This window comes from Gymnodraco acuticeps, unplaced genomic scaffold, assembly GCF_902827175.1.
Source record: "Gymnodraco acuticeps unplaced genomic scaffold, fGymAcu1.1, whole genome shotgun sequence".
In the NCBI taxonomy this organism is placed as follows: Eukaryota; Metazoa; Chordata; class Actinopteri; order Perciformes; family Bathydraconidae; genus Gymnodraco; species Gymnodraco acuticeps.
The window spans coordinates 1,050,498-1,072,940 of record NW_022992289.1 but is presented as its reverse complement, the minus strand read 5'-3'; the positions used below and the strand labels follow the sequence as shown (position 1 = coordinate 1,072,940).

At 39.3% G+C, this 22,443-nt stretch overlaps 2 protein-coding genes across 3 annotated transcripts; one reads left to right on the top strand and one right to left on the bottom strand.

The window, feature by feature from the left end:
• Positions 1-6,046: 6,046 nt before the first annotated feature.
• On the bottom strand, positions 6,047-8,401 carry LOC117540868 (tripartite motif-containing protein 16-like). Its single transcript, XM_034207779.1, has one exon. It carries the CDS (start codon positions 8,324-8,326, stop codon positions 6,656-6,658), a length of 1,671 nt encoding a protein of 556 aa, XP_034063670.1. The 5' UTR covers positions 8,327-8,401; the 3' UTR covers positions 6,047-6,655.
• An 8,366-nt stretch (positions 8,402-16,767) lies between these two features.
• LOC117540891 (SLAM family member 7-like) lies at positions 16,768-20,488 on the top strand. Of its 2 annotated transcripts, XR_004568228.1 has the most exons (6): positions 16,768-16,907; positions 17,177-17,250; positions 18,420-18,722; positions 18,806-19,093; positions 19,455-19,640; positions 20,435-20,488. XR_004568228.1 is itself a non-coding variant. In XM_034207836.1 (5 exons), coding segments are annotated over exons 1-5 (786 nt in total). In that variant the 5' UTR covers positions 16,768-16,905; the 3' UTR covers positions 19,574-20,074. The 2 variants fall into 2 exon arrangements, 1 of the variants encoding a protein (XP_034063727.1); XM_034207836.1 differs by lacking the exon at positions 20,435-20,488 and having other exon boundaries at positions 19,455-20,074.
• The last annotated feature ends 1,955 nt before the right edge of the window (positions 20,489-22,443 follow it).

The window sequence follows — 22,443 nt, the reverse complement described above, 5'->3', positions numbered from 1 at the left end:
TCTCAGAGGCATCATCTCTTAAAATCAATAAACTATAGTCTTGACACAAAGCTGTAGAGTTGTTTACGCCAGCAGCGACGCACTGACGTCATAGGACCGTGACGTCAGCTATGCGATGGAAGAACGATGACGTCATAGGGATCTACTTGCTTCTACTATTAGAACATTTGTGTTCAGTGAGACACTTTTGAAGATAGACACTGCAGTCGGTCGGTAAAATCCTCCAGAGAGACAATAATTAATTAATTTGATTCCATATTCAAAACTTAGACAAATAACCCGTGATAGCCATGGTGTTCCTTTGTCTTGGTTATGTTGTGGGCACTGTCACAAAGGGAGTGAAGGATGTTCTGGACCCTCGTCCTCCCACAGTCACCCCGTTCAACCAGCAAATACCTGAGCATCATGAATTAAGAAGAGGAGAAAGCTCAGGAGAGGCGTTGGAGGAGGTTGCTCCAGTTTCCCGGACTTGCTGTTGTCACAGACACAACAACTGGCCTTTCACACAAGTCTGGAGAAATGCTCCCATTAGCACTTTCCTCCCTTGTGTCCAGGGTGGTCAGGGAACACAACAGGTTCATCACAGTGAGGCTGTCAGGTTGCTCAGGCTTCATTGGATGCCTCAGCCCCCTCAGACCCCAAATGGAGGTGGACTTCCTCTACTTGAACAGCTGAGAGCTCACATCACATACATGATTGGAAATAGATATGTGATAGGAGGAGTTACTCTTTTAGGGATTGCAGTCATTATTCCTTTTGCTCGAAGAAGAATTTCTGGTAGTTTTACGCCGTTGGTAGGATCTACAACTGTATACAGAATAGTAGGTGTTAGTCCTAATGTTTTTTCATCTATTTATTCCGTGGCATATAGATGGATAGTCGCTGCTGCGCCCAAGGTACTGAAAGGATTTTCATCTATATGTTCAGGCGCAAGGCGAAGGATAGTTGCCGTTGGCCCCGAGCTGATGGGAGCTGCTTCAGTAACATTTTCAGTGGCCAAATCCGGGATTGCAGTCGCTCTTTCCTTGATGCAATTTGTTGGCCTGTGCATTAACCACACATTAGTCTTAGTTATTGGGGCAGCACTGCTGATTGTTTCCTTCATCATGTACTCGCTCGTTTTTATAAGTCCAGACGTTTTCAACTTCTTAGTGCTCTGTGGACTGTTCTACATGAGAAGGCCTGCTGGATACCGTGTAGGCATAATGTTGCAAACCCTCAGACATCCAGAGGATCCAAACATTACCATCAGAAGGGATGTGTTCTTTCTTTATTACAATGAGCAGGCTCCACGATTTAACCAGCAAAGAAACGCCTTTTGGGTGTAGATCCTGCTGCAGTGTGGCCCTATGATACGGGGGGGAGGTTCAGGTAAAGCACGGTTAATGTATTTTATTATTGACTCAATAATATAATGACTTTGAGAGTAGGCAATCTAGGCATATTAACAATTATTGAAATTAATGAAACATACTTATCACGACGGCGGTGTACTTAGATTATTATTACATTTCCATTTTTTGTTGCAAGGGGGCCCTTAGTGGCCCATTATGTCGCTTAATGGGTCGGGCCGGCTCTGCAAACAACATTGAATCTGGACGGATACTTTTTTAAGGAAATCGTTTTTATTTGTTATTATAATTACTGTGAAATGTATTGTGTTTTCGTCATTATTACAACAAATACACACTTGCAACTGATAACACTGGCAATGATTTTATATTTATTAGACTATTCAAAAAAATCATGCTTCAAAGAAAGTGGGGGAACGGCGATCCCCGGTGTCCAACGACCACTGCTGCCATCCAAAAAGGAGAACGTGATTTTGCGATGGAATCAGAGGACAGTGACACTGCTATGAGGGAAGAAGAGGCAGAAGAAGATGCCTGTGGACAAGTGGACAAAGACAACCAACAACAATCCATCCCTCATATCAGGGGCGGACTGGGGGGAAAAAGTGGCCCGGGGATTAATTGACAGACAGGCCCACTTAATGCGCGGCATGTATCGGCCGGCCGGCGACGAAAGTATGTTACTTAACAAAAAACCCTATGCATTTTATGTTATTTTGGACCATTATTCATATAGTCATCACATTACCTGAGCCCTTGAGTTGCCTAAGCAAAATAGTTACAGCATATATTTAGTGATTTTAATGTTAACAGATCATTGATGCAATAACATTTGGACCCAATTTGCCTGACTTGACGCATGGAATAAAACATGGGGGTAGGAAGCATCCTCAATGTGGGTGAGACAATTTGACAGGGGGTGTGGGCAGGTGGTGGACCTCACCTCCTCTAGGGGGGTCCGGGGGCAAGCTCCCCCGGGAAGATTTGTTTTAAAATGTTGAAGTTAAATGCATCAATCTGGTGCATTTGGAGAGCAAAATTAGGGACTAAAGCTATGGATACATCTCTCAACACCAATATGAAACAGAACTGTAAACAGATTTACTTTTTCTTTCAACATTTATTTGAACAGCAAGTGGAGGCAAAAGTGACTGCACCCAGAACAATAAACCTGCTCGCTAACTAGCCTAAACTCAGTAACAGAATGTGGGTTCTGAATGAACGTTCTTCTCCACAGCCGTGCGACCTCTGAGTCAGACGTCACTTCCCCCTTTTCTATCCTACGGGTGCAGCCACTCCACCTGAACCCCTCTCTGTACAGAGAGTGAGGTGTTCCTTGAGACACACATCATATTTTCCCAGCAAAACAATCATCTCTAAAAAGTTACCATGATCAATGGTGTCATCATCTTGTGTATATAATGCCTCCGCCTGCGTGCCCCTGTAGCTCAAACCACTTTGACCAATGAGCTTCAACACATCTATGATGCGCTCCAACACTTGACGCTTCCTGCGGACTTCCTCTCTGTGACGTGACATCTGAGGTCCCATGAGAAGGTCCTGAATTGTGTTTTTTGAGAATCTGAGGAAATATGCCTCAGCGCAACCTCTGTGAGCATGGCTCTGATCATGCTCCTCGACTCTCTGATGTATGTGTGTGAAGTTGGTCATGCCAGTGATGAAGGAGTTGCTATCTCTAGGATTAGCAAAAGCCATACAAAGGGAGCAGAAGAGTACTTCTCTGGCTTCACTGTATGATAGCCATTTCCTGTTTGTGCCGTCTTTGCAAAAAAAAGCCCTCTGCACTACAGCCTTGTCTGCCTTCTGCTGGGGGTGAAAACGGAAGAATATGTCTAATGTGCCTGACATCGGCCTGGTGAAATAATCAACTGGGGTGGCACTGACATCCTGGCCTTGACTAACTCTGTCAGTGTCAGCAGCAGGATCATCTTCAGCCTACATAAATGATTAGTATTGATTAGTATGTTACGTTATTATGTTACCACCATGTTATTATTATGTATGTAAACCAAGTAAAGTCTTAAAGACAGTAACAGGCTAATTTCCACCAGACAGTAACTTTAGTTGCAGGTTGACAAATAATGGACCCTTTATTATTTGTAGTATTAATAAGGTAACCTAACGTCTAAGCTAATCAAACAAAAGACAGTATAAGCAATCATCGTAGTCTCATTGATTCACCAGCCCAAGTCAAGTGGCTATAATGTTCAAATAGATTACCGTTGTCAATGAGTGAAGCAAATCTACCAGCAGCTTGCATATTTCACCAGAATTTGGTCAGTGAATGTTGTTAATTTTACCCTGTCCCTGTGAACACACAATGTACTGTAGGCAATAGGCTAGCTAGCTAATGCATTAGCTGTCCCTGTGAACACACAATGTACTGTAGGCAATAGCCTAGCTAGCTAGAAATAGGCTAGCTAGCTAATATTACCTCATCTGCTACATTAAAAAGCAAGCTAGCATTAGCCAAATGAGGATTTTCACTTTCAGCATCAATCATAACATTAACTTACCATCATATCACTGCTGGTACTGGGCTCTAGATGCCGCTGTGCTGTGTCAGTTTCATTGCTGGACTCACTGCCACTGGGAATGGCCGCTGTGTCGGCTAACGTTACATCAGCTTCTCCGGTGGTGGTTGTACTACAACTACAACCAGCTGCAGGACCAAACGAAAAGTCTGTAATTTATTTTTATTTTGCTGAACCTTCCTCAAGTGCTTTCATTTTTTTATCCCTAAGTTTTTGTGCACCTCCTTTACGCTTTGGAGCTTGTTTATCCATCAGTAACTCACTCCTGATCTTTCACTGCGCAGTGACAGCAGCTACGGGCCTGATGGGGAGTGGCCGGCCCGGAACGCTTACAAATGTGGGCACTTACAAATGTGGGCCGGTAGGATTTAGTTAAGCAAAAAAAAAAAGGGAGTGGCCGGTATACTCACAAATATGGGCCGGTAGGATTTAGGCAAAAAAAAAAAATTTAAAATTTAAAAAAAAAAAAAAAAAAATGTATTTATTGTTTTGGCCCTCCGGCCCATGCACAGCACAGGCCCACCGGGGAAACTCCCGGTATTCCCGATGGCCAGTCCGCCCCTGCCTCATATACTTATGTTTATATAATAACTTGCTTTATATTTTGTTTTTGTCATTGTTAATGTGTAAAGTCAACATGTATATTTTCTACTTTCTTGTTTATTACTAGTATTTTTTCATCGTTATTGTGTAATGGCAATTTCCTGTTGTCCTATATATGTTTGCCATTACTTCACAGAAGGGCTGAAGAGTGATCCAGACGCAGACACATACAGATGACTTTCCGGTCCTTTGTTGCAGTTTATAATGAGGTTTATTCAGGGTTTACATACCAGGGTTTAATTGTACAGTTTTAGTTGTTGTGATGAGCATCTGCCGGGCTGGTGGAATCGGTATGCTCTCTTCCTTCTGTGTCCTCCCCTCTCCTGTCACCTATGACCTCTTTATATACACCCGGTGCAGCTAAACCCCGCCACCAAGTGTTCAAAAATAATATTGCACTATACATATAACTTAAATAAACTGACACACCAACAACACCCATAAAATGGCTCCTACACCATGTCTTTTATGCTGCTGCAACACAACAATGTCCCAAATTGAGATCAATAAAGTACTATCTTATCTTATCTCTTATCTGAACCCAATGGCCGCCCAGTCACTGATTATGTGGACATCGAGCCCCAACCAAATAAACACACCAAGCCCCGTGACAGGTATCGCTGGCTGAAAAAAGATTTGATCAGTCCCAATACTGATTTCTCTGCTCCAGATATCACAGAGGAAGTCATTTCTGCAAAGCTCTAAAGATGCCAAAGCAGGAGATGCTGAACAGGAGACCGTTTCAGGCAGATCTAGCATCCTCTCTCATCCTGGTAACAATGCTTTTCTGCTTTTCTGAAATACAGAAGAGGATTAGGACCACATGTGGATTTATCTTTTGGACCTGACCAAAACTGATTTTGTCTTTTTAGAAATAAATCAAAATTCTTACTTAAATCTCAGATCTATGAAAACTAGTTCTGAAGGTTTTCATGAAAATAAATAAAATATATTTTAAGAAAAAGTCAGATTTCTGAGAAAATCTGAATTTCTTTTGTAAAAGAATTTTTTTTTTAATCAGAATTCTGACTTTCACGAGTAAAGAACATGTTCTGACCAAAGCGATTTGTTTCTCACTTTAATCTCAGATTTCTGTAATTTCATAAAAAAAGGAATAAAATATATTTATTCTGAATTCTGAGATTTTCAGAAAATAAATGTTCTTAAGAAAAAGATGTATTAAAAATATTCTGAATTCTGACTTGTTTCTCAATATTCTGACTAAAATCTTGAAACATAAAAAAAAATATCACTTTTGTTCAGATCTCACATTTCTCCACATGTTCCTAATCCTCTTCCATAGACGGTTCTTCCTCTCCATTCTTTGGTGTAAATAAATGCGCTTGTGTTCACTTTCCCCCCGACTCTCTCAATGTTATTTGTTGCTGTGTCTCCATTTTTGTCCTAGAGCTTATTGGGGACGTAGCAGTAAAAAAAGAACTACATGTATTAAAAATTCAACTCAACTTAGTGCAGCTTCACTGGAGAGGAGAGATCATTCATTTTAAGATTACAAACAAAGACTGAGATTTCCCCTTTTGTCCTCTTAGCTCTTTTATTAACAAGAAAAAAACCAACATTTTATTTTTTACAGACATGTAAATGTGGCACTCATCTCACATCTTGAACATAGAAACACAATTTATTACAAACTCAACCTGTTAGCTTTGCTTTTAAGGTGTTTTATCTCCTTCTTCAAACTTTCCTTTATGCATTCAACACATTGAGACTTAGTCAACAATAAAAGACATTTAGAATAAAAAGATCTACAATGAAAGAAGCTCTGGTGCTTTCTCTCTCTCATACTTTACAAGAGAAACAACAACATACAAATACATCAATATCGATGTTCAACAAATATTTAGAGCAAAGTTCACATTTCCATGCAGAGAAATATGAGTAGAGGTTAACAGAAACCCTCCTGAGCAGTGACAGCCTCCACGGCTAAACAGACACAGGAAGGAGCGCCGCCTAAAGAAACTCCAACATCTACAGAACAACTCGTGAGAAGATGTTAAAGCACATCCCATAATGTTTGATTGACAGCTGATCTCTGTGCAGTGAAGACATGAACACTCAGCTCTCAGCAACAATGATGGACGCAATGAGTTTAAGAAGTAGAAGAGTTCCTCAAATGACTTCAGGCTATTTCAGTTTACAAAACTCAGCTGTGGTTCCATAACAAAGAAGCTGAACTCCAGCATGTAGCGGCTGAGTGAATGTGGTCTGGACTCTGTGGAGGAGAGTCATGGTTTCAGAGACGCTGTAGAAGGACAGAATACCTGCTCTGTGATCCAGGTACACTCCTACTCTGGAGGACAGAGGACCTGAGACGCGAGTTTTGATCCTGTTGTAAATAAATTTATAACTGTTTTGTTCACAAATTAACGCCCAAGATTTGTCATTGTATCCAAATCCATATTCAAACCCACCCCCTGCTCTGCTGATATTCTTGTATGCGACTGCTACATGAACTCTTCTCCCTCTCCACTCCACCTCCCAGTAACAACGTCCAGTCAGACTCTCTCTACTCAGGACCTGAGGCCAACCAGTGAATCTGTCTGGGTGACTAGAATAAGACTGTTGTTGTCCCATGAGTGTTGCTTTTCTGCTCCCCTCAGATAATACCAGCTCTGTGTATGCTGTGTTTGGATCCAGAGTGATCTCCTGTGAATATCCTAAGAACCCAGCTCTGGTGGTGGGCTCTGCTGCTGACAGTAAAACATCCACTTCAGTCGATGAGACGTTTGTCCATTCCTCTCTCAGGACGTCCTGTAGTTTGTCTCTGACTGCTGACAGGGACGCCGTCATGTCCTCAAAGTAGCTCAGAGGACGGATGTTGATGCTGGAGGAGTGTGTAGCTTCACTGAGGGCTGGCAGTGAGGGGTAGCTGAGCAGAAACTGGTTGTGATCCTCTGTGTGAGACAGCAGCAGCTTCAGCTCAGCGTCTCTCCTCTTCAGCTCAGAGATCTCCTGCTCCAGCTTCTCCTGGAGCTCTCTGACTCGACTCACTTCTCTCTTCTGCTGGGATCTGACCTGCTGCTTCACATCAGAGCTTCTCTCCTCCATGAGACGGATCAGCTCAGTGAACGTCTTCTCACTGTCCTCCACTGCTTTATCAGCAGAGCCGTTGACGGCCTCCACCTCCTGCTGAAGCAGCTTCACCTCCTTCTCTCTGTCCTGGATTCTCTGCTGGATGTTTAGTCGACTCCAATCCAGCTCTCTCTGCCTCTCAGTCCTCTCTGCTGCAGCTGACACAGTGTCGTGGCCTTTGTGTTTGTCCACAGAGCAGAGAGAACAGATACTCTGCTGATCAGTGCGGCAGAACAGCTTCATCACCTCGTCGTGACGAGAGCAGATGTTCTCCTGGAGCTTCTTGGAGGGCTCCACCAGCTTGTGTTTCTCAAAGGCAGGTGATTCATAATGAGGCTGGAGGTGTTTCTCACAGTAAGATATAGAACACATAAGACAGGACTTACAGGCTCTCAGCTTCCTCCCAGTGCAGACATCACAGGCCACATCTTCAGCTCCAGCATAGCAGAGATCAGCAGGAGCAGCTTGGAGTCCAGTCTTCTTCAGCTCCTCCACTAAAGCTGCTAACATGGTGTTTTTCAGCAGGACAGGCCTCGGTGTGAAGCTCTGCCTGCACTGAGGGCAGCTGTGGATCTCCTTCTCATCCTCTCCGTCCCAGAAGCCTTTAATACACTTCATGCAGTAGCTGTGTCCACAGGGAGTAGCCACCGGATCCTTCAGTAGATCCAGACAGATCGGACAAGAGAAGGTTTCCCGGTCCAGCTGAACTCCTTTCTGCGCCATTTCACCTCTCAGTGGCAGCGAGTGTCTGAGTTTCACTTCCTGAAACCTGAAACTATGAGCTGTGATCTGAACAACATGTGTGTGTGTAGTGAATGAGCCTATCAGCTCTTGTTCTTTACCCACATGTTGGTTACACCCATCCTCCTCAGTGTGGATCTGAAGGGGAGGAACCAGGAAACACAGAGTGGAGCTGGCTGCGTCTGAGAGCAGGAAGAAGAGGGAGTGCTTATCAAACTCTGAGCGCTGACACTCTGAACTGTTTCCTCATTTACAAACGGAGCCTCGCTCACAACCTGCTCTACATTTGAAAACATTCTTCAGCTGTAAAATATTTGTTTTAAATTCAGGCTTTCGTAGCACACGGCTCCACACTCAAGGTAGCAGTGGTGTAAGAAGTACTCAGATATTCCACTAAAGCAAAAGTAGAAATACTACAGGGTAAAAATACTCTGTTACAAGTAAAAGTTCAAAAGCATTGGTATCAAAATATACTTAAAGTACCAAAAGTAAAAGTACTCCTTATGCATAATGGCCCTTTTCAGAATCGCATTGTGTTACTATAATGATTATTGATGTGTTTTATCACAGTTAGTAAATGTGGAGCTAATTTGAGCAACTTGATGTCCTGCTGCTGGATATCATAAATATCTGTCAAAGTGTATTTAATGATTGATTTATGTTTTGAATGATCTAATAATCTATATCTAACTAGTAACTAAAAGTGCAGTAGAAGCATAAAGCAGCATAAGCTGTGACGTGTTGGCATCAAAAAATAGTTAAAGTACCAAAAGTAAAAGTACTTACTGCGCCCAATGTCCCATTTTAGATTCTTATATTGAATTACTGGATTCTTTCATTTTGTTTACATTAATGTGTTCATCACAGCTGTTAAAAGTGGAGCAACGTTTACTTTATATACTGCTGCTGGATATCTTAACCTTTAATTATATATCACTGTTTATTCATATTTTGTTTAATCTAATCATTTGTATTTGTAAAGTAACTAGTAACTAATTTTGTCAAATAAATGCAGTGCTTTCTGCGGTCATGACTACTTCACTTTGTCTGCGGTCTTTGTTCAGCTCTTTAATGAATAAGAAAACCCCCTGCAATCGTATATTTTGCAGACCTGAGGTGGTAAATAAATATCTCCTGAAAATGAATTCACAAGGCAGTAAAAGCTGAAAATCCATGCTTTTTCCTCATGACTTCTTTCAGTCAGGTAACACAGTATCTGGGATTCATTGTCTTCAAACTGTTAACTCTGTATGTAAGGACTCCACGGTGCAGACACATGGAGAGAAATCAAGTGGAGTGATTGTCTCTGGTGCTCCAATGTATAGTAAATGCTCTTCAGCCCCACCCTTGGAACAAACTCCCAGCAGCTTCACATCTGATAATCACCACCGGACAGGTCAGGAATTATATTCTATTTGTATTGTATGAGTTTGAGATTGTGCACTATGTACTCAACATGTTAGGTACAAACCATCTACGGTAAAACAGAAAAGGTTCAAATCCCCTGTTACCTGTAAGAAAACAAAGCACAGAATTGTTAAACAGAGGATTGGCATTCATATCATCTGACACCATATCTGTCTGCATGCCATATCCCGCATTAACCACAGAGTAGCAGCGTTGCCTCTTAACCCATTCATATACCACCCTTTATGCATACAGTCTATGATTCCAGCAAATTAAACTAAAAGCATTAGATTCCTCACTAAGCTGTGTTCCTCAGATCAGGGGAATGTTTTATGAGTGGCATTAAACTGCAGTCTGACCTCATGTGAACTTCAGGCATGTGGTTTGGGTTGAGGTGAGGTTAAGTATAAAGTAGCATAAAATGAAAGCACTGAAGTAAAGTACACACGTAAAAAAAAATACTCAAGTAAAATACTTGAGTGAATGTACTTAGTTACTTTCCACCACTGACCACCACACAATGAAGACTGTAAGTTAACACCACCATGTGCAATGTATAATATCCCCTCATGTAACACCATTGTACATGTGTGAAACGAAAAGGGATATATTATTGTTATATCTGATTCTAAAAGCATCGAAGTGATTATCTCCTGCATAATCCCGTGTCCCCACCAGACACAACAACTGGCCTTTCACACAAGTCTGGAGAAATGCTCCCATTAGCACTTTCCTCCCTTGTGTCCAGGGCGGTCAGGGAACACAACAGGTTCATCACAGTGAGGCTGTCAGGTTGCTCAGGCTTCATTGGATGCCTCAGCCACCTCAGACCCCAAATGGAGGTGGACTACCTCTACTTGAACAGCTGAGAGCTCACATCACATACATGATTGGAAATAGATATGTGATAGGAGGAGTTACTCTTTTAGGGATTGCAGTCATTATTCCTTTAGCTCGAAGAAGAATTTCTGGTAGTTTTACGCCGTTGGTAGGATCTACAACTGTATACAGAATAGTAGGTGTTAGTCCTAATGTTTTTTCATCTATTTATTCCGTGGCATATAGATGGATAGTCGCTGCTGCGCCCAAGGTACTGAAAGGATTTTCATCAACATGTTCAGGAGCAAGGCGAAGGATAGTTGCCGTTGGCCCCGAGCTGATGGGAGCTGCTTCAGTAACATTTTCAGTGGCCAAATCAGGGATTGCAGTCGCTCTTTCCTTGATGCAATTTGTTGGCCTGTGCATTAACCACACATTAGTCTTAGTTATTGGGGCAGCACTGCTGATGGTTTCCTTCATCATGGACTCGCTCGTTTTTATAAGTCCAGACGTTTTCAACTTCTTAGTGCTCTGTGGACTGCTCTACATGAGAAGGCCTGCTGGATACCGTGTAGGCATAATGGTGCAAACCCTCAGACATCCAGAGGATCCAAACATTACCATCAGAAGGAACGTGTTCTTTCTTTATTACAATGAGCAGGCTCCACGATTTAACCAGCAAAGAAACGCCTTTTGGGTGTAGATCCTGCTGCAGTGTGGCCCTATCATACGGAGGGGGGGGACATGTGCAAATGCACTACAAGGCCGAAAACGCATACATAAGCAGCAAACACCAGCAAATACAGAAATGATGCATAGTCTACTACCACCCCAGCTGCCACCCCAGTTGGCAGCTTTGTTATGAAAGAAAAGTTGTGGCTCGTCATCGGACATTTATGAGAGAAAATCTCTAATGTCTTGAGTCTTGTAACCCTGGCGCGAGCTTAGAAATATGATTGATGGCGATTTCATTTGAACGGGACGGCAAAAAACAAGAGCGTTCGGACCCAAATAGACGGAAGGAATGAGGTATTTGCGGTCTACAATGACAGAGAAGAGACTGTCAAGTTTGCCTGCATTGAATCAAAACGCACTAAAGCTGTAGATCTTAATACGTTCGTGAGGCGTTTTGCTGAACAACATGGTAATCGCCGCATTCAGCTGTTATAATAATAATTCATTACATTTATAAAGCGCTTTTCCTGGTGCTCAAAGCGCTTACAAGCAAGTAAAACAAAATAACAACACAAGTAGAAAGTGCTAAGCTAGGTGGAATAAGGGCAAGGGGCAAGTTATAGGCATGCCAACTTGATGCTCTGCTCACAGATGAGCATACACAACTGTTAAGATGATGACCTTGTATGTGTGTATATATTTTTTTTCTTTGTGGGGGTCTGCCCCCAAAAAACAGTTTTAAGTTCTGAGAGAGTCAAATAAGACGATGTGTAGCGATGTCTATGTTTTAGCTGAATACACATAGCCGTGGGAACATGTTGGGGGGTGCTGTGGGGATCACATCCTCTAGGGGGGCCCGGGGGTATGCCCCCCCCGGGAAGATTTGTTTTAACATTTTAAAGTAAAATGCTTCAATCTGGTGCACTTTGAGCTGAATTACCAGAGACTAGATCTAAGGGGTACAACTCTAAACACCCATATGGAAAAGATCGGTTTATATTTTAATAATCAAATAAGTATGTGAACATAACCAATAACCTACCATAGCCAATAACAAATACATGTAACTTATTTAATTTGTGTTGTTCATTTATATCTTATTTTACCGTAACATTTATTTATGCATATTTTTAAATCTCTCCAGTTTTAAACAATATTTTTGGTTTACTTTCCTATAGTATACATTGGAATGATTTCAAACCTGTTTTTATTTATCCCAATAATTATAAAGGAGTGCCTTGGAAATATTTGTTTACATAAATTGTGATCAAAACATTTGAGACCCACTGAGATAACTTAGACTAAAGTGAACTATCTAAACACTTAAGAGTCTTTTACCTCACTGAGCCTCTCAGTCTGACAGGAGACAACTTTCCCTCCTCATTATTGTAGAAACAGCTTATTTTATCCCTTAGCGCAACAGAAGCTAACAACAATCCCCGCCGGTACCGGTGCTCGCTCGCTCTCTCTCTCTCTCTCTCTCTCTCTCTCTCTCTCTCTCTCTCTCTCTCTCTCTCTCTCTCTCTCTCTCTCTCTCTCTCTCTCTCTCTCTCTCTCTGGGAAATTTAACCGGGGTGAAAAGGGTGTTATCTTTACTTAATTATGAATGTTGTTCCATCAATGTTGTTGTTTTTTGTATTATATGTCCATTTAATGTTGTGGACGTGCAGATTCCCTGTCCTCTATCAGGGGGTGCTGCAGCACCCTCAGGACCCCTACTTCCCACGGCCCTGTGAATACACGTTTATGTGAATCATAACAATGATTGACAGCTGATAGGAATAATATGATTGTTAATATTATCATGTTAATTCAGACAAACATCGATGAGACAGTTAATTAATGTATTTATTGCAGCAGTCTGCATAGATTTGGTACCCCTACAGGTCTAAGAGTGAAACAAACTCATTCAGTTATTGTTCAGTTAAAATTCATTAAATTATGTCTGCCACCTTATATATTTATATTTAAGGATTTACTGTTGTGCCACAATAATGTATCCTAATGTTATTGAGTTAAAACATCAATATTGTGGCTTTCCAAGTTAACATTGATTGATTTGACTGCGATTAAATCAGCATTCTGCCAGGGGATGCCACCCCTCAAAATCTCCTGCCACCATCATGCCACCCCATGAATATTTGTCTATCCGCCCCTGGTGACGGTATAATAATAGTATAGAATGTCGACCAGCTCAAGGTCGGGAACCACTGCTACATGCAACCAATCTTACATAAACAGTATCTCACACTCTTTGATAGAAAAAGGAAAGTGGGTTTTTTGACGAGTGAGTCCCTGTTTTATTTCTATTGTGCAGAAGGCCTTAGAGGTACATTTCTGCTGCTGATTTGATGATATTTCATGGATCCACAATTGGTGGATCAGCAAACATGGATATAAATATGTACACTTACAATGTACTGTACATATATAGACAATGCATTTTGGCTAGTAAATATTGATGTAAACATTGATGCTTTGCAAGGAAAACACAGAAGGCAGCTTTCAAGAACATGCTGAATGTTCTTGTTAATCCGATGATTAAATCAAGTAATCTGTTTTATGCTACATCCACCATTTAATAAAGCTGTTTTATTCCTATATTGTTCGTTATCTATTATGTGTTCATGCAAATGGTAAAATACAATGTATTCCATTACAGTTACTAATGGCCTAACCATCAGTAACTACTGTAAGTATCCGATATTCATATAACCTAAACAAATTACTTTCCATTACTTTTGGGACAACTCAATATCAATGCAATGCAAATAAATACAATAAGGCTTTTACCAAGTTAAATGTAACCTTAGAAGAAAATAAAATAAATAAATATTGTTCATCAAAAATGTGTCCTGTGCTAAGAGATACTTTTATTAAAATCTGCTCCTTATACAAACAACAGAATATGCTTTTTTCAATAAATAGCATCTCGTAATTAAAAAGTCAAACTATAGCATATCTACAACGTGTCCTTATAGAATAGAATAGTATAGAATGCCATAATAAGTCATAAAAAAGTAAAGTATAAAATAACAAAAACATCTCATCATAATAGGCCATAGCATCACAACATAGTATGTCATTTAAAAGTATGTTTGGCCATAATAAAAGTGTCATAGTATGATATGCTATAAAGACAAATATGTAAGGAGTCACAGTAAAATATATCACAAGGAAATGTCACAAAAGGTCATAAGAGTCCTTGTACTGTACTGTATATGTAATATACAATATATATATGTAATATGGTCATTCAAGTTTTATAGCATGGTAAAAATGTCATTACAAAAGTAAACGTTTGGTATCCAATAAAAACGTCATAGTACAGAATAAAAAGTCAAGCCAAATATGACACAAGTCGTACAATGTTTTATAGGACAGTAGGACATTTCAATCTAATTAAAACAATTAAAAGTATAGTCTGCCATAATATGTCATTGTAAAGTGTGTCATTAAAGGTCCTGTTAATTGTCATAACAAAAAGTCCTGTTATTATAAGAACTATAATAAGAGGAGATTTGAAGAACTATAGCATTCACACTATAGTTCTTCTTCTTCTTATTCTTCTTCTTCTTCTTCTTCTTCTTCTTCTTCTTCTTCTTCTTCTTCTTCTTCTTCTTCTTCTTCTTCTTCTTCTTCTTCTTCTTCTTCTTCTTCTTCTTCTTCTTCTTCTTCTTCTTCTTCTTCTTCTTCTTCTTCTTATTTCAACCAATTCAAATATCAAAATGTTCAGCCTTTTCAGCAATCGATGGGAAACTTTCAACTTTTTCAAAATATTTTATACTTTTTGAAATATTCAGCTTTTTAAAACTCTTTGTTTAACATGGAACTCAATGGGAGGAGCCTTCAAATCCTCTTTTACCTCATACACATTGCGCCAAATGCTTCTCCCTCCACATACTTTCAGCTAGAGACTTCATTCCAACTTTAAAATGATCACAAGACCTTCAGCTATTAAAATATTATTCAGATTTTTGATATCTTTTACATTTTTTTAGATATTTAACTTAGTTTGGAGCTTGGTAAAGAGGCCTTCTTCAGATTTTAACATTAGTGTGGATGGAGCAGCTCGTTAAGTCTAGAGTGCTTTGATCTCAAAACAGTGCAGGAGTGCTTGAAATTCGCCCACATTTTTGTTTTAAACCTGCCATAATTCCCAAACCCTACACTCCTTGGACATCATTTTTCATGAAAAACGTAGGAAAACTTCTCCACGTTGAAAAAAAGAAAAAAAAAAAGAAAAAATATTAAACAAAATGCCTCTTGAGGGCATGAAGAGACAAAAACTTGTCAAAAAGTCAACCACGTCCCATGTTAAAATTATCCGGAACTTTCTTCAGAGTAGAGAGAAGTAAACTTTAGACAAACTGCTCCCATCATCATATTCTACACACACAACCCAAAAAACCCATATCCCTCCCTGATGCTCACTTTCAGGTCATTTTTTTTATAGGAGCCATAGTTTTTGAACAGGTGGCAAAATGGTCAGATATAATCCTCAATGCATTCTTAATGGGACTCAGTTCTGCAGATGGTTGCCATGGTGTTGCTGGGCAGATTGAAAGCTTTGATCTCTGGGCTCACACAGGTGTTATGATTATTTGTTATGATCAGGTGCTCGGCACAGAAACAAACACTGACAAACAGACTGGACTTTAACAGACTGTCTCAGCCTATTCTTTTCTGTCTGATGGAGACTTCATACAGACTTCAACATGTTCCAAATATTTTATACATTATTGGTGACGTATGGTTTTAGTCGAAAAGTTTGCAGTCAAAATATTCTGCTTCTTTCCCAAGCCTTTTTACTTTATTTTCTCTTCCTAATACACATTCATTCACAACTACTTACATCTGATATGTAACTTCTTCAGCCTACTCTCAACTGCAGAAACCATTCAACTATTACATTATTCAGCTATTTCAGGACATTGAGGCGATACATGTTGTTGTTTATACCTTTTTTAAACCTTTTCTTTTAAATATTAAGCTTAAGGAAGCTCTATTTTTCCTACTCTTCCAGTTTAACATTTCAATTTCAAGTTTTCAACAAAGTCATTGCAATGCATTTGAGCTGTAACAATTTTGATTCAAATCATTTCACTTTTCTGCATTTCTCCGCTAAGTTCAGCAACACACTTACTTGACCATTCAACTAATAAAATATTCAGCTTTTTCTGCATTTTCAGCTAAATTCAGCCACAAATGTTCACAGTTTACAGCATTTGCACGCATTTTCTGCAGGAAATGCATTTTCTAGTTATCATCTGCCATACAATGTCCTGGTGTTGTAGGCCATACAAAGTGCAATGGTATAAAATCATAAAATAAGTCACAGTTAAATATGTCGTAAAGAATGTCACTGAAAAGTCATAGTAGAGTATTTTATGAGAAAACAACAATAAAAAAAGCCCTGGCCTGTATAAGGAACATAAGACTGGCCTTCCTAATTTTATGGTTAGTTATTTGTTTTGCCAGTGCAGAATATGTGCTGTGTGAAGATATCTTTTACATTTTACCGCAGGTATCGTACGTTTGGTATGCAGTCATGGAAAATGCGAGAGGTGTGAAACACAGAGCTCTGACAAAGGAAGTGGTTATGATTGTTTGTGCAGGACACCAGCTAGAAGAGTTAAAGTAAAGCAACACATACACTAATGTGAGTAATAAACAGTGCAAACTACCCTTTTTATTGTTTTTAATGTAATGTATTGACACAATTGTAATGTTTTCTTTTCCACCTTTTGCTTCATCTGGTGCAACATACACCAACTGAAATGAAAAGTGCCTTGTTATCCTGTAATTGACTTCAGTTAGTATTTCCACACTCAGGCAAAAGGTTATGTGTTTTTTACAGGAAGAAGACTTGGTGATGTGTGTTAGAGCTAAACAGGACTCACACTGTAACCTGTGACATTGTGTTTTCAGGCAGGGCAACCGGACAGAGACTGTCATGTTCATCTTCGTGATTCTGGGGCTGCTGGTCTGCACTGAGGCACAAGGTAGGATAAAAACATGTCTAATTCAATGTTTTAACATTATCTAATGAAATGTACTTTTTTTTAAATGTTGGCCATGAGGGTTGTGCAATAGGTCGCCATTGTCAGTATGTGCGTCTGTGTGTATTGTGTTTGTTCAAACGGTGTATGATTGATGATATGTGTATGTCTCTTAAATGTCCACTATGTTTGTATATTATGTACATGTATGCGGAACTGCTGGACGGAGCCCAGAACAAATTTCCTTACGGGGACAATAAAGTATATCGTATCGTATCGTATCGTATCTAATTACAGTAATCGTGTCCTGCTTAAAACAGAAAACAGTTTGACTCTTTAAGAGTTTAAAAACCTGGCATCACTGTGGTCCAAGAGGAGTTTCGTCAAGTCAGCTGATGTGGAGTATAACAACTGTAACCTTCTGCCATCAGGAATGTATCTTCCTATCCAAAAAAGAAACCTTTGTTTTAGTGGGAACATGCAGAAAACTAAATCCTGGTTATCAACTCTGAGCATTAGAAGCCAAACATGTGAATACAAATATTGAATAAGAAGTTTAGAGAAGAAAATATTTTTAATAAAAAATATGTCTTTATTAAAAAAAAAGGTATATTTAAACCAAGTATAATGGAGTTGCATACTGACATCTTCTGAGCTTTTTTAAACATAACATTAACTTGACATTTTTGTTCAAGGCAGCTTTTTTTTCTTCTACAATCAATGAGGAATAATTAGAGAGTTTTTGCACAAAGCTACTTTAGTATATGGAGAAAAGGATCAAAGTTGGTGAACAGCAGTGTGGATGATGGTAGGGGGGGGGGGAAGTATAGGAACAATGCATCATTAGGGTTAGTTTCACTAGAATTGTTACTGACATTTATGTATGAGGAGTCCTAGCTGTATTAATGGTAATGGCAAATTATACGTCATTTGTATTTCATGTTTGTTCACTTTCGGCAAAAGTTACATATCATACTAATTAGCAGGAGAGACACAAAAGCTGAACATACATTAATGTTGCACTATGGTGGTCACTGGGTTATCATGAATTCACAATAGGATGATGATATTTAGCTGTTGATCAGAATGTCAGAAATAAAGTTGGAGTAACATTCACTATTGAAAACTATATATTGTGATATTTACTGTATGATGTGTCTTCTGTTTTACAGGGATCAGTGCTGGGACTCCTGTGTTTGTGCTGAAGGGAGAGGATTTGCTTCTGAATGTCACCAAAGCTGTTGTTCTTGAGGATTTAGATTTTATTTCCTGGAAATGTAATAATAGTAACATAGTGAGATTCACCTCTAATGACAAAGGAGTCTCTGCTAACTACGATGAAAGGATTGAGTTTCCTGTGAACAATTACTCTGTGAAATTGAAGAATCTCGAAGAGGCAGACAGTGGAGTTTATACTGCTGTGTTGGAAAGGGTTAAACCAGAAAATGTAGCTAAATATAACGTCAAAGTTCAAGGTACGTTTGTTAACCTCTCAAACACTGATAGAGTTTCTGTGGTCTTGTTTCTAAAACTCTTCCCCTGCTCCTTCCCTCCTCAGATCGAGTGTCTCCAGTAAACCTCACAGTGGTGAATAACTCTGTCTCCAGAAACTCTTCCTCCTGTAGCTTCACTGTGACCTGCAGCTCACAGGACTCTCACATCAACAGCACTTTCACCTGTGACAACCAAACCTGCAGTCAGGAGGGAGGAGAGCGGTCAGAGGGGATCCCTGATACTTTTCTCCAGGTCCACCAATTAAGTGGATCGATCATATGTAACCATAGCAACCATGTCAGCTGGACCAACGACACCCTAATAATCAAAGATGTCTGCCACCAGCATGATGGTAAGACTGAAAGAGAAAACTACTTCCTGATAACTCACAGTTTGGAATTTAAGTTTAACGAAACTTCTTTGTGAATACATGTGCAAATTGGCTCTTATTATTATTAAGTGCAGAACAATTAAACATGAATATTTAAATAAGCAAAAAAACAGTTAACAATACATCACCATAAAACCACCACATACGGGCAGTCTGTAATACTCAAATGCACTTTGTCGTGCATGTATTTGACATGTTAGGACTCAAACTGCTATCCAAATAAAGTAGTAATCACTGAGTTGCTGCTTCCACTCAGTTGTGCATCTCAGTCTGGATCTCTGTGTCGGTTCTGATGTGAAACTCTCTGTTTGTTGTGTTTCAGATCCAGAGGGGTTATCTGTGTGCCTGGTGAAGATGTGCGTGTTCTCTGTGGGTCTGATCATCATGGTGTCTGCTGTCATCACGGTTCATCTCATGGAGAAGCTCAACAAGAACAAATAAACTCATAGTTCTGGTTCCCAACTGGGGGTAGGCGGACCCCTAGGGGTAGTTGGGGGGATTGCAGGAGGTACGTAGGAAGATTAGGGGTTGCAAATTCCAAACAAAACATTTTCAACTCAATTTTCATACGCCACACACCAAGAAATGTAGAAATCAACAACAAACGTGTGCGGGCTCAAGGCTAGAAGTAGAAGACATGGATACAAATATGTTCACTTATTTGTGTACTGACAATTCATATTGGCTAATCTTGATGTAAACATTGATGCTTTGCAAAGAAAACACAGAAGGCAGCTTTCAAGAAAATGCTGAATGTTCTTGTTAATCCAAATATCAAGTAATTTGTTTGTAGGTAAAATCATTTTGTTGCCTTCAGATTAGGGAGGTTTTCAAAAAAACACAAATAACATTTATATATATTTTTCTGGACAGCAGTGGCTTCCTCCGTGGTGTCCTCCCGTGAACTCCATTCTTGTTCAGTGTTTTACGTATCGTAGATTCGTCAACAGAGATGTTAGCATGTGCCAGAGATTTCTTTAAGTCTCTAGCTGACACTCTAGGATTCTTCTTCACCTCATTGAGCATTCTGCGCTGTGCTCTTGCAGTCATCTTTACAGGACGGCCACTCCTAGGGAGAGTAGCAACAGTGCTGAACTTTCTCCATGTATAGACACTTTGTCTTTCCGTGGACTGATGAACATCAAGGCTTTTAGAGATACCTTTGTAACCCTTTCCAGCTTTATGCAAGTCAACCATTCTTAATCGTAGGTCTTCTGAGAGCTCTTTTGTGCAAGGCATGGTTCACATCTGGCAATGCTTCTTAAGAATAGCAAATTCAAAACTGGTGTATTTTTTTTATAGGGCAGGGCAGCTTTAACCCACAACTCCAAACTCGTCTCATTGATTGGACTCCAGGTTGGCTGACTCCTGACTCCAATTAGCTCTTGAAGAAGTCTTTAGTCTAGGTTCACATACTTGTTCCACCCTGCACTGTGAATGTTTACATGGTGTGTTCAATAAAAACATATAATTGTTTGTGTGGTATTAGTTTAAGCAGACTGTGTTTGTCTATTGTTGTGACTTAGATGAAGATCAGAACACATTTTATGACCAACTTATGCAGAAATCCAGGTCATTCCAAAGGGTTCACTTTTTCTTGCAACTGTATGTTTGTGATTTTTTTTGGATTCTACTAAAGAATAGACTAAAGATCATGTGTGGCTATCTTTTTGTTCCACGTAGCTTAATTGGGACAATTCCATTACAATGACTATTGTTTGTATTTTCTTTGGTTTTACACGCTCCAAAAAAATAAATAAACTAAACTAATTACCTAATTGTCAGTAACCTAATGCAAGAATCTGATTATTCAAATAAGGTAACCTGATTACTTCCCATTACTTCTGGGACACATCAATACAAGAAGGCGTTTACTGAGTGTAAAATGTAACCTTAGAAAAAAGAAAACAAAAATAGGGTTTTTTATCTAAAATGTGTCCTGTGTGTGCTAAGAGATTATTTTATTCAAATATGCCCCTTTTACAATAAACAGAATATGCTTTTGTTAGTTCACTGCAGTATATGAATTAAGAGCTTTTACAGTATGTGTGACAAATCTCCTGTAAACTAATTTGTTAAAGAGGGAAAAAAGACACCAAATAAAAAAAAGGCTAGGCCTAAAGAATAATATAGTTCAAAAATCCTGTTTTATTTTAATACATGAAATACTGTACACTCATAACATTATATGACATACTCACATTTATTTATCTGATCATTTTGATCAAGAAGCGTCTCACAGTAAGTGCCTCAGAGACCATGAAGAAACAACCTCAAAAAGAAAGAATCCTGCAGGTACTCACTTAACAAAATCAATGTTGGTGCAACTGCATTGGCGACTGCATAAAAGAATAAACCATTGTTTTATAAATCAGGTATTCACCTGCTGCATTTAAGAGTATATTTCTTTCAAAAAAAGAAGAGTGAAAGTATCCTAAATACAAATCTAAGCACGGCTACCTTTACCAAGTAGTGGACTTCAGAAAAATCATTAACTTTACAAATCATTAATGTGCAAATTCTTCTTTTAATTAAATGTTGACTCCTTGGCAAATTATATATTAACAGCTGGAAGGCACAGCTTTCAATGGCGGTCATTTGGTTACACTTTTCTTCTTTCGACACAAAATGGTGGAGTATTTTCCATTCAATTCATGACTTCTTTAAACTACAGGCAACAATGATGTACAGCAGCAACTAAAATTCAACGAGGTCCAGTTAGAGAAAATGTCCCCATGCAAAGGTCCGGAACATCAACATGTCTAACTTGCTTTATGAATTAGTGTGATATATATTGAAGTAGCCTGCAGCTTAACGTCTGCATGTAATCAACAGCTGACTGCCAATCAAATAACGAAAGTACAATTAAAAAACAACAATATTTATTGTCAATTAGCATTGAACTCTACAGATATACAGTAAATACTGTGGATATGTGTAATGTTCCTCTCTGGCTGCATATAAAAATAAAATAGAGAAAATAAATAAAATGGCTTTTGAAAACATGTGCATCTTAAAAGTGCTTAATTTTAGATAAATAAAATAAAGTTTCCCTTTTTCTTTGTTAACCGTTTCACATCATGACTTAACAGTTTCAGACGATTATAGAACAATATCAGTCTTTAAACATCATAATAACAATTGAACAGTTTTAAAGTTTCTCTTTCTTTCCCTCTTATATTGCAGACCCTCACTCGCTTTGTTCTGGTCAGTGCGAGAATTGAGCTGGAGCTTGTCCTGCCTGGAGTTTAACTCTGGGCTGAAATGGTGTCAGGGCCATTCTCATACACATGCAGGTGCTCATTGGTTAG